This window comes from Heterodontus francisci, chromosome 38 (genome assembly GCF_036365525.1).
Source record: "Heterodontus francisci isolate sHetFra1 chromosome 38, sHetFra1.hap1, whole genome shotgun sequence".
Lineage (NCBI taxonomy): Eukaryota > Metazoa > Chordata > Chondrichthyes > Heterodontiformes > Heterodontidae > Heterodontus > Heterodontus francisci.
In genome coordinates, this window is record NC_090408.1 from 26,476,396 (window position 1) to 26,503,933 (window position 27,538).

The following is a 27,538-nucleotide window of genomic DNA, read 5'->3' on the forward strand; positions in this document are numbered from 1 at the left end:
AATAATTGCATTTTTGCAGTGCCTTTCGTATCAAAACATCTCAAAGCGCTTTACACGGTGAATTGCTTTTGGAGTGCAGTGAATGTTGTTCATGTAGTATTTGACAACAGCCATTAGATAAATAGTCTGCGTATTTAAGTTGATAATGATTGAGGAAGCTTTGTTGGCCGTGACAATGGGAGGTCATGCTGCTCTTCTTTGAATAGTGAATTCACTGAAATATACAGACAGGACCTCAGTTTATTGACATGAACTCAAAAGCTCAATGCAAACTGATCAAAGTCACAAATGAAAGCAAACTAGGAGGGGTAGTTGACTCAATAAAGGTAGCTCAGGGATTATCCAGAATTGAGTAATTAAGGTAGCATATGATTTACTACACTTTATCTGCACTACAGCAAAAGACAGACTATAGCAAAGCTATCCAGACAAAGACTAACTTATTATTGCTGATAGAGAAATAAGGAGAGAACCCACAACAGAAACAGAAAATACTGGAAACAGTCAACAGGTCAGACACAATCCGTGGTGAGAAACAATGCCCCAGGTCAATGACCCTTCAGCAGAACACTGGACATGGGTCATTGGCTCTGTTTTTCTCTCTCCACAGATGCTGCCTGGCCATTTTTATTCGCTCATGGGATACAGGCGTCGCTGGCTAGGCCAGCATTTATTGCTCATCCCTAATTGCCTTTGAGAAGGTGATGATGAGCTGCAGTCCTTGGGGTGTAGGTACACGCACAGTGCTGTTAGGAAGGGAGTTCCAGGATTTTGACCCAGTGACAGTGAAGGAACGATGAGAGTTTTCTCCCTGATTTCCATTGACACCAGTTTTACTAGGGCTCCTTAATGCCACAGTCGGTCAAATGCTGCCTTGATGTCAAGGGCAGTCACTCTCACCTCACCTCTCGAGTCCATCTCTTTTGTACATGTTTGAACCAGGCTGTAATGAGATCAAGAGCTGAGTGGCCCTGGTGGAACCTAAACTGAGCGTCACTGAGCAGGTTATTGCTGAGCAAGTGCCACTTGATGTCAACGACACCTTCCATCACTTTACTGATGATTGAGAGTTGACTGATGGGGCGGTAATTGGCCATGTTGGATTTGTCCTGCTTATGGTCTACAGGACCTACCTGGGCAATTTTCCACATTTTATATTTTTTATATTTAGAGATACAGCACTGAAACAGGCCCTTCAACCCACCGAGTCTGTGCCGGCTATCAACCACCCATTTATACTAATCCTACACTAATCCCATATTCCTACCACATCCCCACCTGTCCCTAAATTCCCCTACCACCTACCTATACTTGGGGCAATTTATAAAGGCCAATTTACCTATCAACCTGCAAGTCTTTGGTGGTGGGAGGAAACCGGAGTACCCGGCGAAAACCCACGCAGACACAGGGAGAACTTGCAAACTCCACACAGGCAGTACCCAGAATTGAACCCGGGTTGCTGGAGCTGTGAGGCTGCGGTGCTAACCACTGCACCACGGTACCGATACTGATTAGGCACACTACAGCCTGCCGGACTGAACATTGAGTTCAATAATTTCAGAGCATGACAGCCCCCCATTTTACTTTCATTTTTAGTTATTTTTTATTTTTTCATTTTTTACAATCCTTTTATTTTGCATTTATTTCATTTCATCTTAGTTTGTTCAGTTTGCTTACCCACTGTTTTTTTTTCAGGTTTGCACTTGCTGCTGTTCAATATTCAGTCCGTTAACACCTAATCTGTACTAATGCTTTGTCTTTCAACACACCATTAACATATTGTTTGCCTTTGCTCCATGACCTTTTGGTCAGCTATGTGGCCTTGTCCAATCTACACCTTCTCCTTTGTTATCTCTTGCCCCACCCCCACCTCACTTGCTTATAACCTGTGACTTTTCTAATATTTGTCAGTTCCGAAGAAGGGTCACTGACCCGAAACGTTAACTCTGCTTCTCTTTACACAGATGCTGCCAGACCAGCTGAGTGGTTCCAGCATTTCTTGTTTTTATCACAAGGTTATGAGTTCAATTCCCACTCCAGGACTTGAGCACAAAAATCAAGGCTGATGCTGCAGTGCAGTACTGAGGGAGTGCTGCACTGTCAGAGGATGAGAGTTTAAACCGAGGCCCTATCTGCCTTCTCAGTTGGATGTAAAAGATCTCAAGGCATTATTTCGAAGAGGAGCAGGGGAGTTATCCCGGGCATCCTGGCCAATAATTATCCTTCAATCAACATCACAAAAAACAGATTAACTGGGTATTATCACATTGCTGTTTGTGGGACCTTGCAAATTGGTTGCTGCGTTTCCTACATTACAACAGTGACTGCACTTCAGAAGAATTTCGTTGGCTGTAAAGTGTTTATGATGCCCTATGGTTATGAAAGGTGCTATATAGATGCAAGTCTTTCTTGGGGACGTTTATGGTGTGAGGTGGGGGGAAGGGGAGGTGATGGTGAACTGAGTGACACTGAAACCCACCCACCAGTCAGAGTTAACTGCTTCAAGTTTTAGGATATGCAGAAAGAATGTGTCAATAAATGCTGGGCCATCCTTAGCAATAACTCCAGATGTGATGCAGATGTCTGTTCAGGATGTGAAGCTCTCATTCATTCAGGCAGGCGCTGCCACAAATTCCATGACATTGTGACAATTCTGACTTCGAGGGAAAGTTTTAATTTAAAGGTTCTGATTCCGAACGAGGCGTCCCCATAGCAACGCATTCCAGAGCGCCGGCCAACAGCCAATAAGGAGAGTGCATCGTACAGGGTTCCGGCCAATGAGAGGGAGAGGAACAGTATTTGAAAGATTGGCAGGGAGCGAAGCGGAGCCTCGGAGATTCCCCGGAACCGGCTCGGGTTACCAGCACCGGCAACCCCCACAGAGAGTGACCGTCTGCCCAGTGAGAGTGTGACCGGACCCGGCTCCCTCCACCAAGCCCGGCCAAAGTCCCCAGTGCTGCCGGCAATGGCTCTCACCCGCCGGAATGTAAGTTATTTGCAGTGAGTTGCTGCTGCTTGTCGCATTGTGAAAAGCCAACGCACACACACGGGGCGAGGCTGAGTGTCCAGTCTAAGAGAGCCTGAATTCTCCCTGGTCAACTTCCCCCGTGTCTCCCCTAAGTTGCAGTGGAAACGTGGCCGCTTTACAAAGCCAGTTTGCTGCCGTCTGTAGCTCTTGGGCGAATTGTAGTATTTTTTTTTTGTATTTGGGCTCCAGCTGGATACTAAATTCGCTCACTTTCTGGATCTTTAATATCTAAATATTTCCCATGATTAAGTGTGCGAAACGCTTCAATAGCTCCCATTCCTTGTGTTTGACGGTAAATTTAATCTTCAAGTTCTCGAGGCGCCCAAACTATGGGTGACACGTTGACCTCAATTTCCTGGCAATCTCTTTCTCTGCACTTCAGGTTGTGCTTTTGTACTAGTGGTTCATTGAATTGGAACAGAACACCACGCGACTTTATGGTGTGTAGGAAGATGTCCTTAAGTATTTCAGTTGTTGAATCAAAAAATGAATGCTGAGTCAAAGGCCCTTGGTGTTCCTCGCTTTGTTGTGAATGACTGCATTGTCCTCTTGGGCTCACTTGCTCCTTGTTTCTTTACTGAAGCACCTCCACCTGGTTCTTCCCACACCACCTACCCTGGCCAAACAAGCCTGGTGGCAGTGTGATCTTTATTATAATCCCACGTCTTGTCCTACCTCTTAAACCTTAACTTGGATTTCTCCAGCCTCTCCCCTTACCTGTCTCAGCCTCTACACTGACTCCTCCAACCTTTTTAATCATGGCTTTCCTGTGTTGGAACTCCACCCCCTTCCCCCCCCCCCCCCCCCCCCCCCCCAAATTCACTGCCCTCTAGTCTTGCTTAAACCTCTCCCTCTGTATTGATTCTGCTAGCTATGTTCACTACCACTTTCCTCACCATTTCCAATAGTTGGTACTGCAGACAAGGCCATTTCTGACCACCTTGTATTTCTCACCAACCCCACTTCCTCTTGCATCTCTTGCTGGGGGAGAAGGGGGTGTCTCCTTTCTCTCTTCCCCACCCCCACCACTTGGAACTGCATTTGGCACTCCATTTATCATAATACTCCACAGCCATCAAATTGCTCAAACACTCCCTCAACTTTAATTTCTTTGTCCCCAGCAGGAATCCTTTCTCAGCCCTAGTATGGTGTCCATCATTATCCCTAAAACCCAACAATTGCAGACCTGAGCATATTGGGCTGCCAACCATCAAGATCTGGCTGCACCACATCAAGTACTGTTGGGCCTCTTGCTCGAGCACCAAAGCCTCCCACAACATCAGGGTCATCCTGGAGAGCAAAGAAAAGTCAGCCCCTCGTTCACTACCAAATATCTCTAGGAAACCCACCCTGGCGTCCTATCCTTATCTAGTTGTCCTTGGTGCTCTAGTGCTCATTTGCACCCAGCTTTCCCTGATCTTTGAATTCTCCAATCTGATTTCTTTCCTGCCACAGCACCAAAATAGCCCTAACCAACATTTGCAAATTATACCATCTTACTGTGATGCATTATCCCTTAAATTCTAAAAACCTTTTGTGGTTGACGATGGCACCTTCCTGCAGTAGTTCCACCCTTGCTTAGTTCCACCCTTGCTTAGTTCCACCCTTGCTTAGTTCCACCCTTGCTTAGTTCCACCCTTGCTTAGTTCCACCCTTGCTTAGTTCCACCCTTAACTGTGACCTGGGCAAGAAGAGAAGGAAGATTGGGAGTAGGTGAGGCCCATCTTAGTTCAAGGAATTGTTTGAAAATTGAAACAATCAGTTACTTAAGGAGATAGTTGAGAAGAGCATGGTGTTTATTCTTTAGCTTTCTAGGAGAATACTAGAGTAGTTTTGGTAGAGGGGGACCTGGTGGTATTCAAGTGTTCCTGCCAGATATTTTGGCTAAACCATTTGGACACCAATATGCTCAAGCCTGTAACCCTTAAAATTGAGGTAGGGTGCCAAGATGGGATGTGGGGAAGGGAAAGTATGGGAGAATTTTTAAGATGGTAAAGATTTTGCTGGGGCCAAGGGCATGGGAAGTGAGGGAGCAGTTGAGGAAATGATCAGCAACAGAAGTATTGTGAATGGAGGGCCGAAGGCTATCAAGTTGGAAGTTTGAAAGTGCAATTCGAAATGATCTAGGAGTATTTCTACCCTCTACCCATTGATCTGAATGCCAGATTGCAAAGGGGTGGTGGGGGGGGGGGGAAGAGGCTGAGAGAGTTCCCTGAGCCAATTTCCTATTCTGAATGATGCATATCCTAAGTTGAATCTCTTTCTCTACTAGATTATGCGTGTGTTCATAAAGCACCAATACATTAAACTTCTTTAACTTCTCTCGTTAGGCTCTTCGAAACTTGGAAAATATGGAACCAGTTAAGCCATCAGCCAAGGTGACTGCAGCCACCCGAAGGCCTGCTTTAGGAGACTTGGCAAATCGAGTTGTGACTCGAGCAGAGCAGGTAACGGCAGTCCTTAAATTGAACATCTTGTTGACCAATTTGTCAGGAAGAAATTAACAAATTTCTATCTTTCTGCAGAAAAAAGAGATGGCCAATAAAATTTCTAAACCAGCAGCATCCAAACCAAAAGGAAAAGTTTTGCCGAAACAAATTATAAAACCAGTGGCTCAGTTGAAGCCAACACTTCAGGTGGTAAAGCCGATGGTTCAGGAACCCATTCCCCAGGTAAGCATTACAAATTATTTTTTATGTTCGCTTTGAATGCAAAGCTTTGCTTTTCACAATGTCCCATCTTTCTTAAAGGCCCCCCTCTCTCCAACACCTATGGATGTGTCTATGACTGAGGATGTGTCTATGAAAGAGGAAGACTTGTGTCAAGCTTTTTCTGGAACCTTATTGGAGGTGGAAGATATTGATGCTGAAGATGGTGATAATCCTCAGCTGTGCAGTCAATATATGAAAGACATCTACAAATACTTGCGGCAACTGGAGGTGTGTAGACACTGATCGGGCCTGTTGTAGTTGAAGCCTGTTTCGAGTGTTGCTAAATGATCTTTTGGTTTAGATTTTTATTTTCTAAGTTCTGTAGAAATTTCATTAATAAGAATGTTAGACTAAGCCACAAGTTATCTGACCACAATAGATGTGTCTTAAATAGAGTAATCCTAAATTTCAAATTTAGGGTTGTAAAGCAACTCTAGAAATTGCATTGTTAAATCAAGAATCTAATTTTTGTTAAATGCTGATTGCAAAAGCAAACTAGTGAGTTTTAGATTTTGGCATGTATTGAATCGAGACCTTTTTTTCTGCATGGAGTTTTTGTTCATTGCTCAGACAGCTATTTTAAGCTGTAGCTCAGTGGGGAAAAATCATCTTGAGTAATTGATTCAGCAGAATAAAGTTGCCACAGTTTTTGAAGCAGCATTCGGAAGGAACAATAAATCAAGTAGCACTGAATAGCAGAATTGCTGTCCCTTGGGTTCAATGTATGTCAGATAATGTTCCTCGTTTTCAGCATGAACTGCAAAACATCGTTTCCCATCTCTGGTAAAGGAGGGGAAGATTGTTTCATGTATTGCATGAAATATCCTAATTAAACTGAAATTTACCATCTTTGCAACTTCAAACACCTAAACCAGACATTGACCATTTTACTCCATGGCAGATGCAGCAAACAATCAGGCCTCGTTACCTTGAGGGGCAAGAAATAAATGAACGTATGCGTGCAATCCTAGTCGACTGGTTAATTCAGGTTCATTCAAGATTCCGCCTTCTGCAAGAAACTCTCTACATGACCTTGGCTATAATGGATCGTTTTCTGCAAGTAAGTACCTTGTTACAAGAAAGACATGGTAGAATGTTCTTGGGGATCTGTAGCCTAAACTGCATTTGTACATATGAACTGCCCAAATATCTGGGAACTTGTTGCATTTTCCACCTAAAACTTCAGTAGTTTAATTTTTTTTTCTCAAGCTATAAAAATGGTGTTGGGCCACAATTCAAGCACTTTTCCTGGAAATATGAAGTTGATCTCTAGTGTGCTGAAGTAGGTCTCTTTGCACCTTATTACAAATCTGGACCTTCTGTAGGTATCTTGGGTAAAGTAGTATCCAAGTGCTTACTTAGTATGGAAGTTGACTCCAATGTTTTACTCCTATGACCTACCTTTCATATAACAAACAGCGAAGCTATGATTGATTATAATCAGCTTTCCATGTCTTGAGTACACTTTCAAGGCAGACTGAGTTCACATTGGGTGAGGGTTTATTTTGAAAGCTGATTTGCTTTATTCCTCAATAGGTCAACTGTACTAAACAATGTCTTGATAGTCACTTAATACAATTTATACAACTTCTGTTTGTATACAAATTCAAGAATGAGATCACCTAGTCCTTTCTAGTGAGTTTTCCACTCCACTTAAAAGCACAATCTTTGTCTTTAAAGCTTCCAATTCTGATTAAATTAATGTCTGGGTTGATTTTTTTTTGTATATTTGGGTGACCTGTAACTATATCTTTACTGTGGGATTTATATATTTCTTCGGGGGAAAAAAAAAGTTCAAGATGATTTCACAGTTTGGTTAGCTACAAAGTTGAAGAGGAAGTAGTCAACAGTGGTAAACCTTGGCCTATTGAGTCATGTTGCCCTGTGTGCCCCTCTGCGCTAATGGCTTCCTGCAAATGGAATTGGGCTTTGCTGCTATGGCCTGCTATAGTCAAGATCCAGACATGCATAATCCTCACCTAAGTGAAGTTATGAAGGACATCAATGAAACTACCCCACTAAGAAATTTAATGCCTTCATTTGGAGAAAAAAGGCAGGAAAAGTAATGTCCTTCTCATTCCTTCAACAAATGTGGTGAAGGGAAATTCAGTTGGGACAAGTGGCTATAATTGCTACTTATCCTACATATGAATATACAAATTAGGAGCAGGAATAGACCACTCAGCCCCTTGAACCTGCTGCACCATTCAACAAGATCATGATTAATCTGATTGTAACCTCAGCACTACATTCCTGCCTACCCCAATAACCTTTCACCCCTTTCTTATCGAGAATCTATCTACATCTGCCATAAAAATATTCACTGTTTCCACTACCTCTCTAAGGAAGAGTTCCAAAGATATTCAACCCTCAATTTCTCCATCTTAAATAAATTACCCCTTATTTTTAAACAATGGCCCCATAGTTCTAGATTCTCCCACAAGAGGAAACATTCTCTCCATACCTACCCTGTCAAGACCCCTCAGATCTTGTATGTTTCAATCAACTTGCCTCTTGCTCTTAAACTCTAGTGGATACAAGCCTAGTCTATCCAGCCTTTCTTCAAAGACAACCCATCCATTTCAGGTATTGGTCCAATAAACTTCTGAACTGCTTTCAATGCATTTAAATCCTTCCTTAAATAAGGAGACCAATAATATACACAGTACTCCAGATGTGATCTCAGCAATGCCCTGTCTAACTGAAGCATAACCTCCCTATTTTTGTATTCAATGCCCCTTACAATAAACATTCTATTAGCTTTCCTAATTACTTGCTGTACCCGTATACTAATCTTGTGCAATTCATGCACTAGGACACCCAGATCCCTCTGCAATCTCTCACCATTTAGATAATATGCTTTTTTACTTTTCCTGCCAAAAATGGACATTTTCACATTTAACCTCTTTATACTTCATTTGCCATATCTTTGTGCACTCACTTAACCTATCTCTATCCCTTTGCAGCCTCCTTGTGTCCTCTTCACAACTTTCTTTCCTACCTATTTTTGTCCCCAGCAAATTTAGTAACCATACCTTCAGTCCCTTCATCCAAGTCACTTGTACAAATTGTAAAAAGTTGAGGCCCCAGCATTGATCCCTGTGGTACACCACTCATTACATCTTGCCAATCAGAAAATGACCCATTTATGCCTACTGTTAGTCAGCCAATCGTCTATCCATGCCAATATTTTTTTCCTGTCCACCATGAGCTTTCATTTTCTACAATCTTTGATGTGGAACCTTATCAAATGTCTTCTGGAAATCTAAGTACAGTACATCCATCATCTCCCCTTTTATCCAGAGCACATCTTGCTACTTCAAAGATCTCTTCTTCTTTGGCCTCCTTATCTCGAGAGACAATGGATACGTGCCTGGAGGTTGTCAGTAGTTTGTGAAGCAGCACCTGGAGTGGCTATAAAGGCCAATTCTAGAGTGACAGGCTCTTCCACAGGTGCTGCAGAGAAATTTGTTTGTCGGGGCTGTTGCACAGTTGGCTCTCCCCTTGCGCCTCTGTCTTTTTTCCTGCCAACTACCAAGTCTCTTCGACTCGCCACATTTTAGCCCCGTCTTTATGGCTGCCCGCCAGCTCTGGCGAACGCTGGCAACTGACTCCCACAACTTGTGATCAATGTCACAGGATTTCATATCGCGTTTGCAGGCGTCTTTAAAGCGGAGACATGGACGGCCGGTGGGTCTGATACCAGTGGCGAGCTCACTGTACAATGTGTCTTTGGGGATCCTGCCATCTTCCATGCAGCTCACATGGCCAAGCCATCTCAAGCACCGCTGACTCAGTAGTGTGTATAAGCTGGGGATGTTGGCCACCTTGAGGACTTCTGTGTTGGAGATACGGTCCTGCCACCTGATGCCAAGTATTCTCCGGAGGCAGCGAAGATGGAATGAATTGAGACGTCGCTCTTGGCTGACATACGTTGTCCAGGCCTCGCTGCCATAGAGCAAGGTACTGAGGACACAGGCCTGATACACTCGGACTTTTGTGTTCCGTGTCAGTGCACCATTTTCCCACACACTCTTGGCCAGTCTGGACATAGCAGTGGAAGCCTTTCCCATGCGCTTGTTGGTTTCTGCATCTAGAGACAGGTTACTGTCTACTTCAAAGAAAATGGTTAAACATGATTTCCCTTTCACAACCATGTTGACTCTACCTGATTACCATGAATTTTTCTAAATGCCCTGCTGTAATGTCTTTAATAGCTTCTAACATTTTCCCTTGTTAGTTCAGCTAACCAGCCTGTAGTTTCCTGCTTTGTCTCTTCCCCTTTTGAACAAAGGAGTTAAATTGGCTATTTTCCAATCTAATGGAACCTTCCCCCAAATCTAGGGAATTTTGGAAAATCAAAACCAACGATTCAACTATCTCAGCAGCCAATTCCTTTTAACACCCTAGGATGAAGTTCATCAGGACCTGGGGACTTGTCAGCCCACAGTTCCAACAATTTGTTCAGTACCACTTCCCTGGTGGTTGTAATTTTCTTGAGTTCCTCCCTCCCTTCCATTTCCTGATTTTATAGCTATTTCTGGGATGCTATTTGTATTTTCTATAGTGAAGACTGATGCAAAATACCTGTTCAATTCATCTGCCATTTCATTTTCCATTAATTTTTTGGACTCACTTTTTTCTATTGGAACAATGCTCACTTTAACTTAAATATCTGTAGAAGCTTACTGTCTTCTAGCTAGTGTTTTCTTGTACTCTAATTTTTCCCTCATTAATCTTTTAGCCATTCTTTGTTTTCCGTCCAATCTTCTGACTTGCCACCCATCTTCGCACAATTGCTTTTTCTTTAAGTTTGATACCATCTCTTCAGTTAACCACAGATGGTGGGTCCTCCCCTTGGAATTTTTCTTTCTCGTTGAAATGTGTCTATTCTGAAATATCCCCTTAAATGTCTGCCACTGCATCTCTATATTGACCTATCCTTTAACCTAACTTGCTAGTTCACTTTAGCCAGCTCTGCTTTCATGCCCTCCTAATTGCCCTTATTTAAAATTAAAATATTAAGCTTAGACCCACTCTTCTCTCCCTCAAACTGGATGCAAAATTCAATGTTAGGATTGCTGACTAGGGGTGCCTTCACTGAGGTCATTAATCCTATCTTGTTCAATACCAAATCTAGTATAGCCTGTTCTGACTCCAAAACATGTTCCCAAAAACATTATGAACTCATCTAAGCTACCTTAGCCACCCAATCTATCAATGTAGATTTAAAATCCCCCATGATTATCACCATACTTTTTTTTTTCTGACAACTCCCATTATTCCTTTTATACCCTATCCTACCATGTGCTTGCTGTTAAGGGGGCCTCTACATGACTCCCACAAGTGACTTCTTGCCCCTGTCATTTATCATCTCTACCCAAACCGCTTCAACATCCTGCTTTCCTGGAAAAAAAGTCCTACAGTAGAGGAATCTCACTTATTGAGTTGACTTTTTAATGAGAATGATATCAGAGTAAATATTACGTAACAGTAAATCTTGGCTGCTCTTTCCAAAACCACACAAAGGGTGGTAGAGGTTTGGAACTCTCCCACAAACAGTTGTTAATTTTAAATCTCAGATTTTTGATAAGCAAAGATATTAAGGGATATGGGCCAAAGGCAGGTATATGGAGTTCAGCTGTGGATCAGCCATGATCACATTGAAGGGTGGGACAGGCTCGAGGGGCTGAATGGCCTACTCCTGTTCCTATGTTGATTTTACTTATTATTCAATACACTAAATTATCATTTCAGAGCCAGCCAGTTTCTCGCAAGAAGCTTCAATTAGTTGCTGTGACTGCCATGTTGCTAGCTTCCAAGTATGAAGAAATGTATCCACCTGCTATAGGAGACTTTGTTTACATCACGGACAATGCTTATACCAAGACCCAGATAAGGCAAATGGAAGTGCTTATTCTTAAAGAGCTTGACTTTAAATTGGGCCGTCCCCTTCCACTGCACTTCCTGAGAAGGGCTTCAAAGGCTGGCAATGTAAGTATGGAATCTTGAGACCTGTGAAATCATCACTAGGAAGACAATTAAAGGGCAATTTAAAAACTTTCCAGATTTACACTGACTCCAATATATTAAAAAGCACATTTGACCAGGGACTGTAATGTTTGGAAGTTTGATATTGCATTTAAACATTTGTTCACTTCATATTTGTACCTTTTTTTGTCTCTACCTTTAAATAGGTTGATGCTGAGAAATACACTCTTGCAAAATATCTAATGGAGCTAACCATTACAGACTATAGTATGGTGCACATTAATCCTTCGGAAATTGCAGCAGCTGCACTTTGCCTGTCTGTCAAAGTTTTGGATCAAAGCAAATGGGTAAATAAACTTAATTTTTTACGTCCTGATCTCCTTGAGGTATTTACAGGATGTATGGATTCTGACTGTAGAATTTTTTTTGAAAAAATACAAAAACATTGGATGAATTAGTAACTTGGCCACAAATCCTGGTAACATTAGCAATTCTCACTCAAGATTGACCAGTGAAGGGGTGGAAGCACTTTTTTTTTTCCTTTTTAATCTTTTTAAAAGGCCTGTGGTATATTTGGTGTCCCTATGCCTTATAAATCTTTTGATCATCATTCTCTGCAGAATGAGTGAAATGCTACAATTTCCCTCTTGCACCCCTCTTCTATTCCTGTCAGTCCCCAGGCTTGCATAAATAACTTGATTTAATACCCTAACAAGATATTTCCATTGAAAAAGGAAATAAAATAGCCTTGATGAATGTGGAACATCTGCCTTGTCCTGAACATTTTGTCTTTTAGTCACCAGTTCAGCAATACTATACTGGCTACACAGAGGAAGCCTTGCATCCAACTATGAAACACATGGCAAAAAATGTAGTGAAAATGAATGAAGGCCTCACGAAGCATGTTGTAAGTAAATGCCTAGTTGAGATTTTGTCTTGAGCATCTTGTATCAGTTTAATGAAAGTACTTTCTTTCTTAGGCTATAAAGAACAAATATGCAAGTACTAAACTACTGAAAATAAGCACCATTCCTCAACTGAAGTCAGCACTTATTCAAGAACTGGCTGCTTCACTGCTGTAACCTTCCAAAGAGTAACCTGGACATTTTTGCACTTTGCAGTTTAAGTGGGAAAATTGCTGCTATTAGACTTGACAAGTCAAGCCTTTAAGTTGAGTTGTGTATCCAGTACCCATGGGAGTTGTATCAGATGGGCACATAGCTGTATTTAAAACTTCTGTCACAGTGTGTTAACTTAGAGTCATTCCAGCATGCTTATAGTCTGCAATTTCAGCTCTTATAACTGAAGACTCTCTGCCCGCTTGGAGAGTTTGGTCCTGGCTGATCTAGTCTCTGAAGCTGACCCATAGGTTATGGGCAATTTTTGTGGAGACCAGTCACTAAATGTTTTTTAGGTTTTCATGTAAATTTTAATTGTCTAATCTAAAATTGTGCCTTTTTGTTGCAATGCAAATGGATTATAAGTTTTCTTTACAAATTAAAAATCCACTGATCTTGCTCTTGTGGAAGTGACTTACTTGTAATGCACAGGATAGCTGTACCCATTTTTACAATAGCTGGGAAATTACTTTTTTTTGGTCCCTGGAATATCTAATTCCTTCCACTTCTTTCTTTACCCACCCCAGTAAAAACTTGTTGGCTAAACTGAGATCAGATCTGTAACTTTCTTAAACCTATACTGTTTTAAAATATTGATTATATAACCTTTAAATCTCCCTATTTGGATTTACATAAGGATTCAGCAAGTAACAGTTATATGGGTCAGAAAGATGCTGTGTTTTGTTACTACACTCTGCTAGTTAATTGTGGTAGGAGAGGGAATTGGCTAAGGCTCCTGCTCAGGAAGGTCTCCTAAATATGCAAGTACAATAGTGTACTGTTTGTACATCAAATCTCCTTGAATTTAGAAGTGTAAACAAAATTAACTTTAGTGCAACAATAAATAATAAATCTTGCATGCTTCAGATTTCTAATCTGAATTCTTGTGCATTTTGGTTGTAATCTAATCTCCAACATGAAATTGTTAAGCAGCCCTGATTATTTCCAAATAGATAACCATGTATGTAGTTGCTTGGCTCTGTACTGCAGGTCAGTTTGAGGATAAATTAGTGGGGAGAGGAAGGGAGAAGCATTCGTGTAGTAGAGCCTAGGTAAATGAATAATTTACACAAATGTTTTATGAATGTGCCCATGCACAAATAACTCTTTCCAAATATAACTGAATTACAAAAGTCTGGATTTAATTAAGATTCATGTTCTACTGCCTCATCTTGCTAAAGGTGACCTGTTAAGCCGAGTGATTTTTTTAAAACAAAAATCACCTAGCAACCAATTCAGTATTACTTCCCATGCTGTAATTAGAACACTGGCAATCACTGACTAGTTTTTGTTTTAAGTGTGAATCTCATCAGGTGTTAATAAAGTTGTGATGCTTAGACTTGAATGCAATATGGTATGATGTGATTTTAATGATTTTGAAGCCCTTGCACTGTACTCTTGAAATGAAGCAACTGGCATAAATGTAATCAGCTGTCAATAAATATTTATACAGCAATTTCAATCCAGTTTGCTTCTTGGCAAACTTGATTGAAACTTGCTTCAAGTTTCAATAAAATTGCTTGCAAATGTGCATAATCATTGTGCTGCAGTTGCCATGTTAAACAATTTTTGGAAGTCAAATATAGGGGCAGCAGCCAGGTGCTGAATTTAAAGGGATTATGCAATGTGATACAGTAGTACCTACTGTTCTAAATGAGTTTATAAATAGAACCTCTTCAAAGGTATGCGCATGAGGCATAGTGGCTGTACTGAAAAATCACATTAAAAATGCTTCCAGTACCCCACCAGCAAGAGGAATGTTAGTGGTTACAAAGTGACTGTTGCTTACAAGGCCAGCATTTATTGTCCATCCCTAATTGCCTTCGAAGGTGGTGCACTGTAAGCATGCCCACAAAACTTAGCCTCACAAAGCACACTGTATCAAAGCAATTTCAGAGGGCAGTTGGGTCAACTGCATTGCTCTGGGGCTGGAGTCGCATATCTGCCAGACTCTGTAAGGATGAGTGAACCAGATGAGTTGCAACAATCCAGTAGTTTCATGATCATTACTAATGAGACTAGAATGTTATTGACTGAAATTAACTTTCCCCCAGCTGCCATGGTGGGATTTGAACTGACGCTGGAGTATTAGGCCAGGCCTCTGGATTGGTAATCCAGTATCATTACTGTTATGCTACCATTTCAAGCTGCAGATGAAAATGAGCTAATTAAGTAGTCTTGACACTTCCCTAAACAACATACCTACTCCATTTCAAGTAAAATCCATGACTGCTGTTAAATGTGTAAGTCCCAGCTAGGCAAGTGGGGTGAGGAGACCAGGAAGGAGAGGTGCAAGTCACTGACAACCAACACTGTCTCCCACCCCCTTACACCTGTCAATCCTCATTGGCGAGGTACCAGAAGATGGAAACAGGCTAAACTGGTGCATAATTAAACAAGAAAAACCAAACCACCATGGGTAATTAGACTAGTTTTTCATGGAGTAGAGGTAGAACTAATGGAATTTATTTTCATAAATAACCTTAAGGACCATCTTGTAACATTAACCTTATTAACAGCACTGATTTTAGGAAGGGGCAAATCCTGCATCCTCAAGTGTTGCGAAATGACACCATAGTTTGGGATAAGTGTCAACCTGGATTTCAGGAAGCCTTTGTCTAATTTCTACATGAAAAGCAACTAAAATCAAGGCAGTGGGAATGTGGGATAAATCCTGGAAGTCAAAAGATGGTTGAAGGGTGGGGAATGAGTTAAGTTGTAAAGGAAAGTGACTAATTGGGGTATCTTGGAGTGGAGGGCTGGGACTGTTTTCTAATTTGCATAAATAATATGGATTCAAGATCCAGGGGGTGGGGTGCAAGCAATTAGTCTTTTTCTGGTCCTTTTGATAGCCAAATGGTCTACCAGCATTCACTAGAAACATCATTGTCTGATCTTAGACAACAGTAGGCACTAGGAATCCTAGCCTATTCCCTTTTTAAGATAGTTAAGCCAATTATAGTCCATCCAGCCGTTGCAGTTGAGTATCTTTTTGAAATTGAATCAGTTAACTCTATTCTTTCACAGAAGCTTCTTCCCATAGATCCAGACCTTGTTCATCTCCTTTAGGATGTATGCAATTTTTATGGTAACTCGTGTCTTGTAAGTACTTAACATGAACAGTAACATCTCGGCCTAATAACTTCAATTCTTGCCTATACAAGAAAGTTACATGTAGTTGTAGAGACTCTTCCAATTATAATATAAAAGCAACAGAAAAGCAGATACGGTCAAGTGCTAGCTCACTTTGCTGTCCACCATGCTTCAGTTAAGCACGGTTAAAGCAGGTATCTTATGAAATGCTATGTATTGTTGTCTAACCATTCCATTGTAAATTTACCAATGCTTTGACATGTATTAGCTTCACTAGGTGAACCCCCTTCATTATTATGCATTAGCTGTTATATAATCAGGATTCAGCATGTAATTCTCATTTAGTTGGATCGTAGCTGCTTAAAGTAGAAACTCAAATTTGAACAAATAAACTAAAATTGATTATTTTAGTCACTTCAAGTAAGTGTAGTGTTAGCAGTCCTTTTGCAGAATGTTTCAAAGACCCTTGTCCTTGTAACTGTATAAACATTGATTTAAAACTACTTCTGTTCTTAAAGTTATTGCCTGACTGTCTACCTCATCACCACCTAACTAGAGAAACCAGTGTCATGTCACAACAGCAACAGTGCTCTTGAAGCAGGTTTTAAAATAAAATTAAAATGTCAAATTAGAAGTTTTGTTGGTTTGCAGCCTTTAGTTTTGCATTAAATTCATTGTGGAAGCACTGAAACAGGCCCTTCAGCCCACTGAGTTGACCAACAACCACCCATTTATACTAACCCTACAGTAATCCCATATTCCCTACTGCCTACCTACACTAGGGGCAATTTACAATGGCCAATTTACCTATCACCTGCAAGTCTTTGGCTGTGGGAGGAAACCAGAGCACCAGGTGAAAACCTACACAGTCACAGAGAACTTACAAACTCTGCACAGGCAGTACCCAGAATTGAACCCAGGTCCCTGAAACTGAGGCTGCGGTGCTAACCACTGCGCCTTGTAATGCTCCTGTGAAGTACCTTGGGATGTTTTATTACATTCAAAGTGCTACACAAGTTGTTTGTTGCAGCAGTCACAATAGAATAATCAATGGCTTCACTGAGTAACTCTGGAATAATTGAGTCTTGGCTGGTAGTGCAGAATGGGTGATGAATTGGCAGCTTACTTTTGGCTCCATTTGATTTTTCTTGTTGATAATGGAAGAGTGCAAATGGGCTGTTCTGCCAAAAATGAATTTATAACACACTCTTTCCACTTTGCATTACTCAAGAACCATGTGGGAAAAGGGCAAATAAACACTAATGTGATAACTTTTAGAGCTTAAGTAATCTTAAATAGATAGTCATGCCATGTTTGATCAACCCTGCAGTGTCGATCGATGAAAAATTAAGCACACTTGTTCCAGATATATTGAACACTTTTATTAATCCAGGAATCCTAATACATTTTAAAGTTTATCCATGTATAAATTTATAAAATTTAACACATTGGCCAAAGGGAAAATGCAGGATTAAATATTTGACAATGCTTCTACATGAAGAACACAAAACTTGCAGAGTAAGTGCTGTAAACTACATCAATATACAGTTTTTAGGCATTAGTTTGTAGGATTCAGCTTATAATGTATAGTAAAGGAAAAAGACCAAAACACATTTTCTCAATACCTCAACTTTACATCAGATACAGCACTTAAAATATGGACCAGCCACATTTATGCATTTTATTAAAAGGCACTTTAAGATGCAAATGTTACATTTATACAGTACTGAGCAGAGTGCTTTCTCTTTAAACCTTCATGCTTTTCACCAATGAAGTCTACACTACCCCTATGGTGATTGATAGTTTAAATTAGTTAAAACAGAACACCATTTTCTTTAGGTGTCATGTGCAGCAAATGTTCTTCATACATGAATCAGCAGCAAAGTTCAGTGTTTTTCCCAATTTGGAATGCACTTGAAAAGGGAAGTTTTATATTTCAGCACTGTTATTCCTGAAGAAACAGTAGATCACTAAGAAATATTGTAAAAAGACTAATAAGCAATAATTGACAAAAGGCACTTAAAGCAAGAATGATAAAACCCATACACAGTATCTTATGGTCCAAGTTAAATGCAACATTCTCCCTAAGCTACCAGTTACACATCTTTATTCATGAGGAAACAAAAGTATAAATACAATAAATTACAGTTCCTTCACGACTAACAATGGTTGTGCTGCTCCAGCCTTTCTGTAGAATTATACATCAGAGGGCATACTGAAGAGCATATTTGCAAGTCATTATAGTATCACAGGTATGATCACTATACTTCAATTTGGTTTGTCTATCGATTTTGATAACAGCAGTTTATATTTTTGCAACATAGTTGTTGGGGAACAATCCCTGTTTCCCTCGCAGTCTACCTATCCACCATCCTGAGGGATCTACAATGGAAAGAGCATAAAAAGAGACTTTTTGACACAACAGGCACCAGTAAACTGGCATCTTAATAGGTTGCCAACATCAACTGAATTAAAGAGCATGTGATTAATAAAAATAATTTATGTGTATTAGAGAAGCTCATTGACTCTTAGTGGGATTTACCTGACCCTGACATGGTATAACTCATATTAACCTTTTGATGCTGCATGGGGGTTGCAATCCAATTTAGTCATGCCAAACATTGCCACCACTACTGTCTATCTGCATCTAAATTGGAGAATCTTAAATAAAGCCAAGCTCCTTATAGGCTCCACTCTCTCTGGGTCAATGTTGCTGATAGAAAGGAAGCAAAAATCTGCATCTCTATAGTTTTTTTCCACATTTTTTTTTTAATTTTATTTTAGAGATACAGCACTGAAACAGGCCCACCGAGTCTGTGCCGACCAACAACTACCCATTTATAGTAACCCTGCAGTAATCCCATATTCCCTACCACCTACGTACACTAGGGGCAATTTACCTATCACCTGCAAGTCTTTGGCTGTGGGAGGAAACCGGAGCACCCGGCGAAAACCCATGCGGTCATAGGGGGAACTTGCAAACGCCGCACAGGCAGTACCCAGAACATGCTCAGAATGTTCCAGAGCACTTTAAAGCCAATTAAATTATCTTTTTAGGCATTTTTTCTGGGAAACTGCAGCAGCCGATTTGTGCACATCAAAGTCCCATCGAGAGCGGTTTGAATAACCATTTAACCTGTTCTTGTGTTGGTAGTGGGATAAATGTTGGCCAGGTTACCGAGAGCACTGCCTGCGCTTTGAACATTGCCATGGGCTGTTTTACATTTGCCTGAGAGGCCAGTTGGAACCTCAGTTTAAGGTCTGATTGGAAAGGCAGCATCTCCCACAATGCACTACTCCCTTAGTATGGTACTGAAGATCTTGTACAGATTCTGTCTTGGGCTTGTATCCATAATAGCATCATAGAGTTATACAGCACAGAAACAGGCCCATCATGTCCATGCCAGCCATCAAGCACCTATCTATTCTAAGTGGATCTTAGGATCACAGAGGTGAGTGCTACCACTTATGGAAATGGGGAACAGAAGCAAGTTATGACTCTCAGCAACTGCCCTTTCACCCCCTCAAATGCCATGTTGGTTGATCCATGAACCTTAATATTGGCTAAAATATCAAACCTAGGTTTCATCTGCCCTCCCAGGTGGACATTAAAGATCCCATGGCACAATTTGAAGAGCAAGAAGCTCTCCTACTGTATATATGCATAGTACAGGCAAAAACCATGCTAGGAAACAGTCTGACAATTCATTAAGTATTATGCAAAAATATATCCTTAACTAAATATCTGTCATTTTTAACTTTTTGTAGTTAAGGAAGCTCAAAACATAAAATTGTTTCCAGCTATACATCTTTTTTAAAACTGAGATAGCCAAGTATAGGGCCAATAGTGCAAGGCACCAGGAAGATTGAAAAAAGAACAAATATGAAATAATTCAAAAAGTAATGATTAGGTGAAATTAAGCTTGGATTTTTAAAAGCCTGAAGAGGAATCCACAGTTTTGAGATCTGGTAAAATATCAAATTGGAGTAGCAGACAGTACAATAAGACTTCATCTTAATACAGTGAGGATAGAGAGAGGAAAGAACAAGTGGGATGGCATAGCTGGAGCTTTGGAAGAACAGGAAAGGAAGATTCAAAGCAGCAATGGTGTCAATGAAAGGAAGAGAGAAACAAAAATGCTCAATGAAGAAATGATGGGGAAAAAGATCAGTTCACAGTGCTTGTGTGTACATGCAGAGTGAGGTGGGAATTGTGCAGTGCTCAAAGTTCCATGCATACTATTACAGTCTGTGTAACAAATCACTATGTTAAACATGCTGGCGTAATTAAAAATTAACACCAATCCCAATTACGATGTAGCACCTACAACATGAAACCACAGCTTGAAGCCGATTGCCACCGTTATAAAAAAATCAGGGAGGAATCAGCAGTGTTGTAAAGGCCTGGATTTTGCAGTTAGCAGTGAAGGTGCGGTGCCTGCCTGACAACTGCCCGCAAAGTTTTCCTGGGATTTAGAATGCCGATTTGCTCTAATCTGTCCTCTGTCCCAGTGCAGTGCCGTCTACAGGGGATCTGAGAGCAGGGCACGAAACAGTGAGGCTTTTCAGCCAATCGGATTGAAGAATCCTTGCTGAGACATGCAACCGAAACCAGGAAATATAAATGAGATTTAAATGATGTAAAGAAAACAAAACAAAGATTGGGAAGTACAGATGTGATTAAGAGAGAGAGATAAAAGAGAATATGCAAAAGTAAAAAAAAACACTTAAATCCTCACACTTCTGCAGGAATGAGACTCCACGCTTACAAAATTAATTTTTCAGGGCCAGAGAGGTTATTCAGTAATTATCATTTAACACTCAGTTCAAAACTAGCTTAATCCTGAATGCACCAACCATAAATTTCTCCACCATTTTTAGGTGTGACTAATGGCCAAGTACAGCAAGTTCACACTGTTGCATTCAATACCGAGTTCATCGGTGAGGAATGCAATAGTGCATCTGTGGAGAAGTGGAGCATCTAACTGCAACTTCCCGATTTGTGCATTTGTTTGTGTGGAGGGCAGAGGTTACAACCTGATTTACACCGATATAAACAGTAAGCACTGTTAGTTTTTTTTTTAATCACAAAAATCTGGCAACGTCTTTGGCCCTGGTACAGTGAAAGTACAGAAGTTAACACAAGCCACTTAACTGGGGAAATGCAGTGTTTTTTGAACTTTGCAGTTAAATTTAAATCTAATAGAACAAGCAAAGAGAAAGAGAGCACTGATTTTTTTTATTCATTTATGGGATGTGGGTGTCGCTGGCCAGGCCAGCATTTATTGCCCATCCCTAATTGCCCTTGAGAAGGTGGTGGTGAGCTGCCTTCTTGAACCGCTGCAGTCCATATGAGATAGGTACACCCACAGTGCTGTTAGGAAGGGAGTGCCAGGATTTTGACCCAGCGACAGTGAAGGAACGGTGATATAGATCCAAGTCAGGATGGTGTGTGACTTGGGAGGATCTTGCAGGTGGTGGTGTTCCCATGCATTTGCTGTCCTTGTCCTTCTATTTGTAGAGGTCATGGGTTTGGAAGGTGCTGTCTAAAGAGCCTTGGACCATTGCTGCAGTGCATCTTGTAGGTGGTACACACTGCTGCCACTGTGCGTCGGTGGTAGAGGGCATGAATGTTTGTACATGGGGTGCTAATCAAGCGGGCTGCTTCGTCCTGGATGCTGTCGAGCTTCTTGAGTGTTGTTGGAGCTGCACCCATCCAGGCAAGTGGAGAGTATTCCATCACACTCCCGACTTGTGCCTTTGTAGATGGTGGACAGGGTTTGGGGAGTCAGGAGGTGAGTTACTCGCCGCAGGATTCCTAGCCTCTGACCTGCTCTTGTAGCCATGGTGTTTATATGGCTACTCCAGTTAAATTGTGTTAAATTAAGCCACTACTTACCTTCCTTAACTATTTCTATAATGTCTTCAGCATTAAAGCTAAGTTCATCTGTATCCTGAGCATCATACGCATACAGCGCTTTGCACTGTGGTACCTGAGGCTTTGGTTTGGGTTGTGGCTTAGGTCGGCCCCCTGCTGGGGGCGGCCGACTTGTCATCTGTCTGTGTGCACTAAAGCAAAAGAAAGAATTATTGGAACGTGTTGGCCTAAACTTTGAATCTTCACTTCTAATTTTTATTACACTCGTATCATATTTCTTACATTTCTGCACAGAGAAATATCAGAGAATGAAAAATTGTACATCATAAGTGCCCAAGCTCCTTGACTTTCAGGACCACCCAGCTTCACGGCGGGAGCTTTACAGGCCATGCCCATTAATTTGCAAATATCTCGAGCTGCTGATCTGAGCCAGAGCTAAGAACAGTCTTGCTCAAGATCTCTAGGATAGACAAGATTCAATCAGGAAGAACCAGAGAGCGAGTTAGCTAACCATAAATAGAGAGCAGAGTTGTTTGCCAGGGCTCACGGGTTACATTTGGTCATGTGAAGTAGTTTGGACACCCCTGTTGTAGGCAATCAGCATCAATGCACTCAGAACAAGTCTTCAAAGTAACAACAATGTCCCAAGCCTTGAAACATTAGAACAGAAGAAATTTTAGGAATGGAGAACAGCCTTTAGGCCAGATATGCTTGTATCTTTTATTTATCTTGACCCTAGCTACTCATCATCTGTCTATACCCTGAATCCCTTCTCCAGAAACACATCTTGAGCTTATTCATGGTGCTGTTCACCTTTATTTTAAAACTTTCCCCAACAACTTCTGTTTCCTTACTCCGAATATCCTAATTATTAACTTTTGCCCCATGGCATTTGAAACCTTCACCACCGATTTGTTTAGATCAGTCTTTATTAAACTTCCAAGATTGTAAAAGGGTATTTTTTAAAAAAGCTAACAACGTAAATCAAGATATGGTGATTCTATCGACCAGTTTGGATATTCCATAGCCAAGATCTTTCCTGCAAATTGCTATCAGTTTCTGTAGTTTTGTTATTCTATTCACTTTCATCCACCTACATCCATTTCCTTGACTTGGTGTAAGTTCTCACAGTTGACATCTCCAAACACATGCAGTGCAAGTGCTTGATTGAGCAAAATTCTTTCCAGAGAAACCAGTTTCCTCTCTCTAATAGCCCAGAAGAAAAGTGCAAACTCTTCCTCCCCGTCCTATCCCCCAAATCCCTTGGGAAGTCTGAACATGAATAGAGCTTTCATTGAATCATAAAAGGAAAGAGAAGTCAATCTGGCAAATCGTGCCTGTGCTGGCTCTTTTAAAGAGCTATGCAATTAGTCCCAGTTCCCATAGCCCTACAAATTTCTCCTTTTCAAGTATATATCCAATTCCTGTTTGAAAGTAACTCTTGAATCTGCTTCCACTCTTCTCTCAGGCACGACATTCCCAATTTTAACAACTGGCTGCATAAAAAAAATTCTCATCTCCCTCCCGCCCCGACCGGGTTTTTTCTGTCAATTATCTTAACTCTCTGTCTTCTGGTTATTGACCTTCCTGGCAGCGGAAAGAGTTTCTCCCCTCTAGATTTCAAGACTTGGCCTTTCTATTTAGAAATGCATGGGGCTGGTGTTATGCATACTGATGTATCTCCATTGGGTGCATCCGGCCTGTACCTTTTTAACATTTCGAATTTTATATAGAGCTTTTTAAAAAAGGCATTGCAATAGCAATATAGACGGGAAAAAAGTGCAGTACAATTTAACAGTCAGATCTGTGCACCAGCTAAATCTTTCAACATAGACACCACCTCCAATATCACAGCTTAAAGTGGTGTTACTGACCGTAATGGTTTTAGTGACATCAATACATAATGCAGTCGCATTACAGTCAGAAATATCATTCTCCCACCACCACAGCTGACTAAAGAGACAACTAGGTTAGCATGATGACCTCCTTATCACAATTAGAATCTAAGCTAGTGATCAGCCATCAAACCTACTAAATGCTTCAAAATACTAATTTAAAATAAACCAGCAGCACTAAACCCAGAAGCAATAGCACTATAACCACCACCGAACTACATCATTCTTGACTCACTTTCCTCCATTTGGTCCTTTCATTCCAGTACGGTTACTATAAAAAGGAAGAGATTTTTAACAATAATTCATATACACCTACTGTAAGTTAATACAGCAAAACAGGTGAGGCAAAGTTTCTTTTTGTTAAAAGAATCTTGCCATCACAATTATTGGTTGAATTAATTTAATGCAGGGGTTTCTATAATACCATTATATCTGGAGTATACTTTCACTGACATTCAGCTTCTCGATCGCCTCCAGGTAGGACTGCAGATCTAAGACTGACCAGCAGAGGGCATTTTTTCACTTGTACACTGAGCTCCCCAGCAATGAGCTACTCACTGAAGAGTCTGGCTAAACATAGACAGAAGTTTCACAACCGAGAGAAGCTGTTCTGAGTAACAGATTCCCTGTGACATACAAAACTCAGCACTTCGATTGTTATTCAATTGCTATCCTGCTTCAGCTCCACCACTGTACACTGGCAAGTTTATTTGCAAATTCCAGTCTTTAGATCCCTGGTCTGTACTATGGTAGCTGATCTCAGCAGTGGTGAGACTGGTAAAACTGTTTTAAGACTCCATAGAATAGGGAAGGAATAAAATAAACGTGCCCGAGTTTCCACTCCTGATACCTATCTAGTGACTTTTGCTGGAACGTATGTGTAAAGGTGGTGAGCGAAGTCAGGATTAAGCCTGGTTGTGATGGCCCCCATGGTGAAATAGCTCACTGAAGCATGGGTCATTCCCTTTACAAGAGAATTTTAGGATCTGTGCATGTGGGAACAGCAGTAGTTATCCACTTTTGATCATTTTTTTATTGTGCCAATTCATACTTCCGCGTTGAACTGGTCCACACATTTCAAAGGGAGACAATCTGTACCTCAAAATAAGCTTTCCAGGCGAGGTATACATCAGTGTGCAGGATAAGTTCACTAAGATACTTCTCCTGGCAAAAGGCATCATTAACAAACCCAGCCACAGTTGTTAAACAATCTATTATCCGTCATTAATAAGCAAAGCCCTTGCACCCGAGATTTAAACAGCGTTTGGCGCTTGTAGGCCTCCAAGTCTTTCCTCTGAGTGGAATTCCAGAACACTTCCAAGGAGTGGAGTTACAGATCCTCGATCAACTGGAGGCCACTGATTATCCTGAGATATGTAAAAATGCGACAGACGCTCAGAGCAGCCGGATGCCTGGAGCCCCTCTTACCCTGCAGCACCCTGCTCTGGCACTTTCAAGAAATCCAGATTATGTTGAACGCGGGCAACCTTGTCTGTGAAGTTGGTGCCTGGCCGTGGCAGTGATGGGCGGGCTGTCGTGGTGCCCTGGTAGGGTATTCTCTGACTGGGTCGGGAGTTTAAAGGTGGCCATTGAGAAGGGTTATGGAAACCCTTTATGACTCCATTCTGGTGGGAACCTTTGAACAACAAATTGAGAGTTAGTTTTAGTTAGTCCAAACAAAAAAAATACATTGATAGTAGTAATTATTGAGGTAATTATTTTCTGCCCTTTTTAGACAAACTTGTCAAAGAACTACTACAACAACACTGGCCACATACTCTACAAAACATGTTTAGTAGGACTTTTGTCATTTAATTACTCCTGCTCTCCATTCTATCACTGTCCCTTTACCTCTTCCCTGCTCCCTTTTCCCAGCAGCTGGAGTCCAGGCTGGGTGAAGGACAACAGAGGAACTGCTCCAACTACTTTGTGTAATAAAATCAAAAACATGTTCCTTTTTGTGTTGTTATTGCACACAATGACGAGAGCAATTCCTCCCCGACATTAACTTCGAGTAGACTTGCAATCAGGCTCACCCAGTTATCATGAATTCCACACCTCCAATAGCTCAGCAGATTTATCCAGCAAGTAGCTGGAAGGCTCCAGACTCTGTTCTTGGTCTGCCGTGAGTGAGATTATCTGAGACAGGGCAGCAGCAGGGCCACTACAAATGCCTCAGTACTCGTGGCCTAGGGAAGGGAGAATTAGGCTGGGTTTTCACTGCTGATCAAATCCACAATTGACAGCTCTGGTTTGAAGCTCGAGTCAACATTTTCTAGGATATTGGCACTACTGACAGGTATTGGATTCTACTCATTGGGCAATATGTTACTTGTGAGAATACCTCCATTAATTTGTTATGTAGAAATTTTGAGATTTAATTTTTTAAAAGTGGCACTAATCTTTAAATAATTGTTTAAAAAAAGCACCCTGATTAATAAATACAAACACAGCCCCATTTTATAAACAACCAGGAATTTGTTTATCTCCTTCCCCACCCCATGCCGCCCCGCCCCCTCCCATCTCTCTCCTGAAGGCATTAATTTATTTTAGTGGACAGTTCCGTGGGCTCCAACCACACTTGACTACATCACCCAAGGGGCCATTCTTTGTGTGGAAACCTAGGCAGGAAATATTGTCAGGCTAATTGTCTATGGGAAGGCCCAGTCCTGCCCTAATCTGAGCAAGTGCTCACTTCCAGCAGGGTTTGCTGAACAATGACAAGGTCAGCCAGAGTTCAGTCTCTGTGTTGGCCGATTGGAAGGAACAGGCTAACTGGTCCTTTCTTATGGTCGCCAACTCTGGTTGGACGTATTCTGGAGGTTTCATCACATGACCTCCTGCCTCTAACCACCCCACCCCCATACTCCCGCCATTGGTCACCTGACACATCGATCCTCACTAGGATCCACCTTCTTATGTCGATTGGTAGACAATCAAACAGATTCATCATCACTCGATTGGATAATTCTTGACTTGGTCAAGCAGTTTCCTTCCCCACCCCCACGCTCCCCCCCTCCCCAGCCCCCCCACACCACATCTCCAATATTTTTTATAACTTTTTTTTAAAAATGCTTCTATATTTTACTGCTGGGTTGATCAGAGCAGTGACCTGGAGATTAATCTTCAATTCCTGGAGACTGCAGGTCAATCCTGGAGGCTTGGCAACCCTATCCTTTCTCCCTCCATTTGTTTTCTTAGGTTTCCCCAATCTGATGATCATTAGTGAGAATTGTAATCTTAAACCTCAAGAAATTTACCTGCTGGAGGAGGGGGGGCAGCTCGAATTGGGTAAGCTGTAGTTTGTGGCCTAGTAATTTGTTGTCTCACTTGTGTCAAGTCCCTCCTTGTGGGCCCTAGAATAAATAGGTACAAATTAATAGATATTCATTAAGCAAAATTCATCACCATATAGTCAACATATGGAGAAAGAGTCCAAATGAAGATTAATTAGCAAGTCATAAATGAGTGTGGACTTCAAATTTCTTTACAAACAGTATGAGATTGCTAATAAAAATGAAGGCTGTGTTTGCTGACAACGCTACCACTAGGTGGCATTGCTGTGACACATGCGCAAATGCAGCCTGTGTCACGAAAAGGTCATAGTCTGCGACTTCAGGCAGCTGCCAGGACTAAAGATGGCGCTGCTCAAATAATCACACGAAGGCAATCTGACCTAAACACATGGCAGCACACAATGGCGGGAGGGAGAAAGCGAGCAAGCGGGCCGGGGGGGGAGGAGCGGAGCGGGCCGGGCCAGGGACGGGGCCGGGGGAGGGGAGCGGGCCGGGGAGGGGGCAAGCAGGCGGGTCAGGGCCGGCGGG

At 41.5% G+C, this 27,538-nt stretch overlaps 2 protein-coding genes across 5 annotated transcripts in view; one reads left to right on the forward strand and one right to left on the reverse strand.

Annotated features, from left to right (window-relative positions):
- Window positions 1-2,795: 2,795 nt before the first annotated feature.
- On the forward strand, window positions 2,796-14,384 carry ccnb2 (cyclin B2). Its single transcript, XM_068017911.1, has 9 exons — window positions 2,796-2,986; window positions 5,359-5,475; window positions 5,554-5,700; window positions 5,779-5,967; window positions 6,641-6,799; window positions 11,497-11,733; window positions 11,937-12,077; window positions 12,527-12,637; window positions 12,711-14,384. The coding sequence occupies exons 1-9, from the start codon at window positions 2,966-2,968 to the stop codon at window positions 12,810-12,812; spliced, it is 1,224 nt and encodes a 407-aa protein (XP_067874012.1). The 5' UTR covers window positions 2,796-2,965; the 3' UTR covers window positions 12,813-14,384.
- Window positions 14,385-17,308: 2,924 nt separating this feature from the next.
- The window catches only part of myo1ea (myosin IEa), a 132,338-nt gene continuing 122,108 nt past the window's right edge, over window positions 17,309-27,538 (reverse strand). For 3 of the 4 annotated variants that reach the window (XM_068017914.1, XM_068017913.1, XM_068017912.1), the window contains 5 exons: window positions 26,975-27,070; window positions 25,143-25,350; window positions 23,950-23,985; window positions 21,841-22,010; window positions 17,309-18,323 (listed from right to left, as the gene is read on the reverse strand). In XM_068017914.1, the coding sequence (XP_067874015.1) occupies window positions 18,247-18,323; window positions 21,841-22,010; window positions 23,950-23,985; window positions 25,143-25,350; window positions 26,975-27,070 (587 nt within the window). In that variant the 3' untranslated portion in view covers window positions 17,309-18,246. The remainder of the gene's footprint in view (window positions 18,324-21,840; window positions 22,011-23,949; window positions 23,986-25,142; window positions 25,351-26,974; window positions 27,071-27,538) is intronic. The other variant, XM_068017915.1, reaches the window with a different exon arrangement.